Raw genomic sequence first — 8,978 nt, 5'->3', positions numbered from 1 at the left:
CCGATCTCACGGAAACAGTCCGTAAGAAATTCAACGAAAAGGCCATGGACTCTTATACGAAGCAGATGAACGCGTGGAAGACAGTTTGGCAGAAGAACAAGAGGCCACGGTTCATCAACGGGACGGTGTGGGAGCAGTTGATAGCTCATTGGGAGAAGGAAGAAACTGCAGAGACGTCTTCTAGGAACTCCAAGAACCGGAAGGGCGATCGTGGCGGGAAAGGTATGTATGTGCACAACCTCGGCGCTTGCTCTATGTCTACTAAGGAGGATGAACTTGTAAGTTTTTTATTATTATTTATCTTTATATTTTTTAAATAAATATTTTATATATTCCTTGGCTAATAATGGTGGTTTTTTAGATCGAAGCAAATGACGGTAATCCCGTTGATCGTCTCCAACTCATTAAGGTGGCTCACACTAACAAGAATACGGGTCAAATTCAGGACCTCGTGATCAAAGGTGTCGTTGATTTGGTGGAAGCTGAAATAGCATCTCAATCTCAGTCTCTGATGACGGCGATTCTACGGGAGCTTCAACCAACTTGTCCCTATTGCAAATAAATGAGATGGTTGAAAAGGTAATTTTTTTATTAATATATTTTTTTTATAATGTCGATTACTAACTTGTCCCTATTTACTAACTTTAAATATTTTTGTAGGCGGTTCCTAAAGGGAAAGGAGGCCGTTTAGTTGGGTTGGCCCGCCGTGCTTCTTCGTATCCGACATCTTCTTCGCAAGCTCCGTATGCCGATCCCATGATTCTCGAGGAGCTACATGACAAAGATGAACGGATTGGGGCATTGGAGGAGCAGAACACCACTATCCTTTATGAGAATGCCACGATCCGTTCGGAGAATGCCACTATCCTTGCTAAGCTGGCATCCGAGAAGAAGTTTAACGCCGAGATAATGCAGAAGCTAGATTGTTTGATGTTTTCGAGTTCTTAGTTTTTTTCTGCTTTTTAAAACTTTCTGAATGTTTTTTTTTCTATTTCGGTTTGTATGAATTTTAAACTTTCTGAATGTTTTTTCTATTTCGGTTTGTATGAATTTAAATTCTATAATATTATTAGTTTTAAATTTCAGATTTTATTTATTTATTAATTAATTTTTAATATAAAAAATATATAAAAATGCAAAATTAATTCGTTTCTAAAATTGATATATTCCGACGAATTGTGGGCGTCGGACTATACCGACGGACTATGGTTCGTCGGAAAATACCGACGGAGAGGGTTCCTCGAAATATTCCGACGAACCATTGTCCGTCGGTATCTTCTGACGCCCCATAGTCCATCGGTATTTTCCGAGGACTACGTTCGTCGGTATAATCCGAGGAACGTTCTCCATCGGTATATAGTTTTTCCGATGAACTCTGGTCACGTGTGTCCGCATCGGAATATCGTCGGAAGTTCGTCAGAATAACGTTTCTCGGTATTCGTCAGAAAGTCGTCGGAAGGTCTGACGAAATTCCGACGAATATTTTTTTTCCGACAAAATGGTACCGACGAATTGGTTCGTCAGAAATTCGTCGGAATCGGTCTATTCCGACGAATTTCTGACGATTTCGGCCATCAGAATCCCCCTGTTTTCTTGTAGTGAATAGTAGCCATTAAACCACTCTCTCCACTTTTCCCCATTGATTTTTTCACAGACCCTTCCATGCTAACGTATGAAACCTATGACTATAAATTGCGTAGGAGGAAGGACATGATAATCATTTCTCCAACAAAAAAATCGATACTTTTTCTTTCAAAATCATCTATCTCGGATGGCGACTTCACCCCTCCTTCTGATTGAATTGAAAGCCGGTCGCTGTGCTAAGAAAGTTGAGGTGCGTCTACTCCGATTTTGGGAGGCCCTTAATATAAAGAAAGGATGAGAGCTTATGGGGTTGACATGCTATTCCTCGATGAGAAGGTAACGTCTGTTTAAATTTTGACTGTTAATGTTCTCTGATTTTTTTATATAACTCCCTCGGACTAACGATACGGTTGATCTCCTGACACAGTCATCCAGGGCTCCGTTAACGCCCATCGTCTCAACACGTTCAGACACCTGTTCAGTGAAGGTTCACTCTATTCGATAAGTGGGTTCGAAGTTACATCGAGCAACAACAACTTCGAACTCTCTAACTCCCCTCTCGCTATCCGTTGCGTTTCATCTGTTGACGGAACCAGTTAATCCAATAACTGACGAACTGTTCATGTTTTGCAAATATGACCATCTACTAGCATTGGCTAACACAAGCCAAGGGATGTCGTAACTACCATGCTGAACAATTATAATTAGACCATGTGTTATTTTGCTCTTAGTAGTGTCCTAAGGTTTCACTAATGGTTGGCTCATTTTGGGTGTGTTGCAAGGAGCCTTATGCACACTTTCTTATTATGTAAAAGGTTCCTTAAGCGTAAGGAGCTGAAACTTTGGTTGTAGTGCCTTGAGTTTTTTTATTACTGCAATTTCTTCTTGACTTTACATTATGTGCTTGATCCCAAGTTACCGGGAGTTCCTATTTGGAGTTATTAGCATACATGTTGTTTTATTGATTTTTGATGATAACATACTTTGATCTGTTCATTCAAAATATACTTTATTTTCTCATTTACCATCTCGTCAAGATTTCTATGCTCACAGCGAAGTTGTTTTCTTTTGTAGGCAAAATGGCTTATGGAATCATGGACGGTCCCTCGAAAGATTTTCCAAGAACGTTGTGAGGTAACATTATGTTCCATCCGGCCAATGAATAATCAGGAAGATGCCCAACAAACAGTGTAATACGAAGAAATTTTTGTAGTAATGGTACTTATAAATGATATATAACTTTGAGTAGTTTCTTAATCAAGGCCCCTCTATTTCCCTCACAACTTTTACTCAATTATTTATAACTCCCTCACTGATACCCTCATATAGATATAGGAATTGCATATGCACAGGATACAAACAGTTACAAGAACAAGTTTGGAATTAATTTGATGATGTTTTGCAGCAGGAGTACTCAAGACCATCCATATTATAATGCTATCATATGGACTTCTTGATTTTTATGGACCCATCCACTTACTCACAACATATACACATGACAACTAAAGCTCAAAAAAATACAACACCAATTTAAGGCTTCATCATTTCAAATTGGTTTGAAAAGATTTGTATCTAAACACCTTTTACAAATCCACGCGTGTAATTTTAATATGTTCTATAAAATTGGTTTTTAAAGATTTGTATCAAATTGTTATTAAAGTAATTTTCAATGTTCTATAAAATCACAGATTTCTATCAAATTGGCTTTTAAAGTAATTTTCAAATATTATATAAAATTAAAGTACTATATTTTAACATTAAATAGTTTTCTTGTAAACACACCAATCCCTAGTCCTTCACGTAAATAGTTTTCTTGTAAACACACCAATCCCTAGTCCTTCACGTAAAAAGGACATTCATTTAGCAGCACGACATTGACGAGAGAGTCTAGTAAAGTAGTCTCAAATGAGAATCTAGACGGGCTTGAGTACTCCTGCTGCAAAACATCATCAAATTAAGATGAAAACTTGTATACATGATTGATAACTGCAGTCACTTTCTCATTAGTTTTCTATCAGTTCTGCAAATAATATTTTCTTTAAAATTGCAAATCACAGTTGTGGCGATAGTGACAAGAAACAGTTGAATATAAAAACAGGTTTATGTGTTTCCTTCTATAAATATAAATTCAAATGACTTACCCAATTAAATTACTCTTGGTTATAATTTTATAACTCTCGAGACAGAGTCTACGAATAGTGGCCGACCACCTCTAGCAACCGCATGAGGTATTCTTCTTCTTCTTCGACGTTGTATTTACAGATTTTGTATCAGCCAAAAACGGCATGACGTTCCTTTCTTTATCTTCCCAATTTGTATGTTGTTAAAACAGAACCGAACCGGTCTCTCTGTTTCTATACTCTGTTCTTTCTTTTCTCTGTTTCTGTTTTTCTTTTTAACATTGTGTCAAAGGAAGGAGAAGTAAACTGCAAAAGTAAAACATCGAAAGCTAAAGAAGGGTTTAGCTTCTGCAATGTTTTTTATTGGAGAAATATTATTTTCGGTCAACGAGAGGGATATAATTTTCTGGCAAATAGGTTTCCTAAGGTGAGATTTTTGATTTAATCGGTTCTGCAAAGTGTCAAACTTCTTTGATACTTCACAAAATCTGAAAGAAAAAAATTTGTCAGTAGCGGAAAATTTGATTTTAATCTCCCATAAACGAGAGTCCGTCTTTAGATTTTTTTTTTTTTCCCAAAAGTCCGTCTTTAGATATTTCAATTTACAAAAATAATGTTCGTACCATATGTCAAATTTGGAAGCTTATTAATCTTTGATTTATTAAATCTTTTCAAGATCCGGAATCAGTCTTAAAATTTCTGATTTAGAATAATATTTCATACTATCTGTCAAAATCTGAAAACTTAATCTTTTGAATGTTTAGTCTAAACCCTCGTGATTTTGCAGGTGAAGAGAAAAGATTTAAGGATTTATTAAAGTTTTAAGGAGATGGCGACACTAGCAGATATTGGAGTAGCAGCTGGGATTAACATTCTAACTGCTTTGATATTCCTTTTGCTATTTGCAATCTTGAGGATCCAACCATTCAATGATAGGGTTTATTTCCCCAAGTGGTACTTGAAAGGTCTTAGAAGCAGCCCTCTTGTGAACCCTGGTGCTTTAGTGAGCAAAATTGTGAACTTGGATTTTCGTTCTTACATTCGGTTCTTGAGCTGGATGCCCGCTGCGCTAAAGATGCCAGAGTCTGAACTTATTGATCATGCTGGTTTTGATTCTGCTGTCTACTTGAGGATTTACTTGATTGGGTAATCAACATATAGTTACATGAATGGTTGATTTTATTTCATTTCTTTAATTTCATATATTTTAAATTTAACCTAACCAGTTATGATCATTTTATTTATAAAAATTAATCTACATCAGAACTCTACCGACTTTTACTAGTCATTATGTAGTTTTTTTTTCTAAAGATACAACCCCAAATAAACCTTTTTCTATGTGTATTAACCAAAAATCATATATCTATGTTATTTAAACGGTAGAATCTGTAAAATATTTTTTTACTATACTTTTAAAATTGTATAAATAAATTTATTTACTTTTGAATAACTTAAATGTTATTTACATATTACAGTAAGTAATAGGAAACTTGATAATTTATATTTTGTTTATTAATATAATTAACCCAACTAATCAAAAATAATTGTTTTAGATATAAATACATATATATTTTATTTTAAAATATTTACAACAAAAAAAAAAACTTAAAACTACAACCAACATATCAAAAATTTCTGCCAAAAAAATCTTCAACAATAAATTTACATCTACGACCAATTCACCTCTACATTACATTTTTTTTACGGATGCAGTACAACCAATCATCCAACAATGTGTTTTACGAATTACAAGTTTGTTGAGCTTTGTTTTTTGAAACCGAAATGAACTGATTACAAGCAAAGAAACCCTAGATAGTGTGGCATCAATCGTCCCCAAATCTCCTCTCGTTGTTGAGCTTTGTTTCTAATGTTTTTCTACTATTTTGCAGACTTAAGATTTTTGTCCCAATCGCATTACTTTCATGGTCGATTCTGGTTCCCGTCAACTGGACCAGCAATGGATTGCAGCTAGCAAAACTTCATGATGTAAAATCAAGCAACATCGATAAGCTTTCGATATCAAATGTCGAGCGTGGATCAGACAGGTTCGTTAGAGAAAGAAAATGTGTAGCTTGCTACGTATTATTACCCTAGCGGTTAAAGCATGTTGGTTTTGGTAAAGGTTTTGGGCTCATCTCATGTTGGAGTACGCATTTACATTCTGGACTTGCTATGTTCTATTGAAGGAATATGAGAAAATAGCTTCAATGCGGTTAGCATTTCTCCAATCCGAGGAGCGACGGGCGGATGAATTCACGGTATAAATGTTTCTTATCAGTTGTCTATTTGGTCTTCACAATATATATAAGAAAATTTTGGTTTTTAGTATTGGTTGCATTATGACAGGTCCTGGTTAGGAATATACCACCTCACACGAGTTAGTGAGTGAGAACGTGGAGCAATTCTTTATGGTTAACCACCCGGATCATTATCTTATGAATCAGGTTGGCTTATTTTCCTAAAGGAATCAATCTTTAATTTGGTCTATATCGCTACTTTCTTGTTTAAGGTAAGCCCCTTTTTATTATATATTAGGTGGTTTACAATGCAAATAAATTGGCTGGACTAGTAGCAGAGAAGAAAAAAATGCAGAACTGGTTTGATTACTACCATTTGAAGTATACAAGAGACAAGGAACAAAGACCAAGGGTTAAGGTAAAATATTAGGAGAAACCCGAAAGCACATGTATAGGTAAAATACGATATGTCTAAATCATTTTCATCGCAGTTAGGCTTTCTCGGGCTATGGGGAAAGAAAGTAGATGCAATGGACCATTTCACAGCTGAGATCGAGAAACTAAGCGACCAAGTAAGTATTTTTTTTTTCTAGAGGTTCCTTATTGATGTAGCGGAAGCTTTATAGGATAAAACTAGAGATCCATTGATTCTTAGAATACCCGGAAAACTAGGATAATCGCAAAGATCTTATTTAGTCTAAGAATACTTAAGATCAATGTCTTCTTAAATTCGTTTAGATCACCAATGATCTACCGAAAATAAAAAATAAAAGAGAAAACTCTCAATTTTTATTAATCAAATCATGAAACTGAATACAAACTTAAGCTTCAATGGTTATGTAAGTATTCTTTTTGTATTATCTAATAAATCATAAAAACCCTATCTAAATTTAAAATAATCAATAAAGTAAATAATAAGATATTTGGAAATATTTCAAATACTTATCTACATCATTTTCTCAGAGTTGGAGAAGATTCGCCCTCGAATCTTGTTCTTATGTAGGTATTCTTTTTGTATTATCTTCTCTGATTGTTGACCTCACATGTGATACATCTTTGAATTATTTATCTTCAATAATTCTCCAGTAATAACATTGAAGAATTTTTCCAAATCTACCGTGTACTCGTATATCTCCTGGCTTGTTAATGCATTGATCAATGAGCAGCCACACAATTCTCAACCTTAGTCCTATTGTTTTCGTCACTATTAGATCTCAGTGTTTCACTTTTGATAGAACCCCTGAAATCTCTCAAGTATGCATGCATAGTCTTGAATGCATCCTTTTTGAATACATAATCGATTGGCTCGACAATCATAACATCTTCACCATATGTATCAAAAATCGCAGGACCCGTAATTTCTTTGTATACTCCATACGTGTCCTCCGTCGAACTAAACGGATATTCATCACAATGATAAGAACACCCAAGCGACATAGTTAAGAAAACATAATCAAACTTCGATTAAGAAATCAAAGTGTTGGCTCTGATACCAACTGATGGTATCGAGGGAATGGTGAATCATTCGAAACATCTACGCTGGGTGTGGATGCTTGCGCTTGTGTAGGTAGTTGTATTTTTGCAACACGCCATTCTTCTTCTTAGCGAGTTGCATGACTAACAGTATCCGGGGGGAGGACTTCCTTACCGTTAAAGATTCTTTCGTTTCGCGCTTTCCAGATGAACCACAGAATCCATGGAAAGCGAGCCAGCGCAGTAGTAGGGGTTCCTAGCTTTTGTGCTCGGAGGAGTAGATAGTCGAAGTTGTCTACACGAGAAAGGCTCGGGAATGCGCCCGGAGATGGTGGAATGTCCGATAGGGCCCATGTTTGTAGTGCAGGAGGGCACTGGAACAGGCAGTGATTGATAGTTTCTTCTTCGGTTCCGCACCTTGGGCATATGCGATCGGTTCCACAGTGACGGTCGCTAAGCAATCTGATAGTGCTTGCCACAAGAAGTGTTTGATCTTTCGAGTTGTCTTCAACTTCCATATCATGGCTTTGAGGGAGGTCGTGCTTGGTTCGGTGACTTGATATGCAAGCTTTTCTTCCTTTAGTTGTAAGGCAAGCTCATATCCGGACTTTACAATATATTGACCTGATTTCGTATAAGTCCAGCAGAAGCCATCTGCTTTACCATTAAACCTTGGTCGTATACTCCGTATTAACGGGATGTCACTTGGGTCTATCAAAGCCTCAAGGATGTCCATTCTCCATTGCTTCGAGGTCTCGTCTAAGAGATGACTAACCAGAAGATCTTGGTCTCGATAAACCCATGTATCTAGAGCTGGTCGTGCCGGGAATGACGGAATCCACGGGTCTAGCCACACCCGTGTGCTACAACCTGTTCCTATCGTCTTTTTCAGGCCTTCTCGCAGAAGATCTTGTGCTGCTAATATACTTCTCCATCCATAGGATGGGGAGTTTGACGACTTGACCTCCATGGGACTGCAATGTCGGAAATATCATCCTTTTAGTACCCGAGCCAGTAGCGAATCAAGATGGTGTAAGAGCCTCCAAAGTTGCTTGGCAAGCAAAGCCAGATTAAAGTCATGTAAGTCTCTAAAGCCTAACCCCCCTTTATCGAAACGTAGACATATTTTATCCCAGGCTATCCAGTGAAGACCTCTATTATTTGCTTTTGTGCTCCACCAAAACTTCGCTATTGCACCTTTCAGCTTATTTATGATTTCCTTCGGCAGGAGGAAGAAAGACATTACGTATGTCGGTAAGGCTTGGGAAACTGATTTTAAAAGCACTTCTTTACCACCTTTGGATAATAGTCTGGCCGACCATGAGTTGATTCGGTCATTTAGGCGGTCTCTGATGAAAGGAAACACTTAAAGGAAACACTTGGCGTTTGGATCCACAAATATTTTCCGGTAGCTCGAGATACATTCCCATACCACCTTCCTTTTGAATACCTAGGGTTTGCTTGAGAGCTCTTTTCAGGTCCTGGTCTACTTTACTACCAAACAAGATAGATGATTTTCCTGGGTTTAGTTGCTGCCCCGATGCTCTCCCATATAGCTTGATAA

The 8,978-nt window shown here is 36.9% G+C and overlaps 1 protein-coding gene across 1 annotated transcript; it reads left to right on the top strand.

Annotated features, from left to right (window-relative positions):
- The first annotated feature begins 4,533 nt into the window (after positions 1 to 4,533).
- LOC106391151 (CSC1-like protein At1g62320) lies at positions 4,534 to 7,699 on the top strand. Its single transcript, XM_048755675.1, has 7 exons — positions 4,534 to 4,850; positions 5,594 to 5,749; positions 5,827 to 5,962; positions 6,062 to 6,148; positions 6,240 to 6,359; positions 6,433 to 6,513; positions 7,622 to 7,699. The coding sequence occupies exons 1-7, from the start codon at positions 4,534 to 4,536 to the stop codon at positions 7,697 to 7,699; spliced, it is 975 nt and encodes a 324-aa protein (XP_048611632.1).
- Positions 7,700 to 8,978: the final 1,279 nt, after the last annotated feature.

This window comes from Brassica napus, chromosome C4, assembly GCF_020379485.1.
Source record: "Brassica napus cultivar Da-Ae chromosome C4, Da-Ae, whole genome shotgun sequence".
Lineage (NCBI taxonomy): Eukaryota > Viridiplantae > Streptophyta > Magnoliopsida > Brassicales > Brassicaceae > Brassica > Brassica napus.
Note: the sequence above shows the minus strand (reverse complement) of the source record. Positions and strands in the feature narration are given on the sequence as shown.

Coding starts and splice junctions, on each gene's coding strand:
- LOC106391151 (XM_048755675.1), top strand. CDS start 4,534: ATGGCGACACTAGCAGATATTGGAGTAGCAGCTGGGATTAACATTCTA. Junction 5,963..6,061: donor GACGGGCGGATGAATTCACG/GTATAAATGTTT, acceptor GGTCCTGGTTAG/GAATATACCACCTCACACGA. Junction 6,514..7,621: donor TCGAGAAACTAAGCGACCAA/GTAAGTATTTTT, acceptor CGCGCTTTCCAG/ATGAACCACAGAATCCATGG.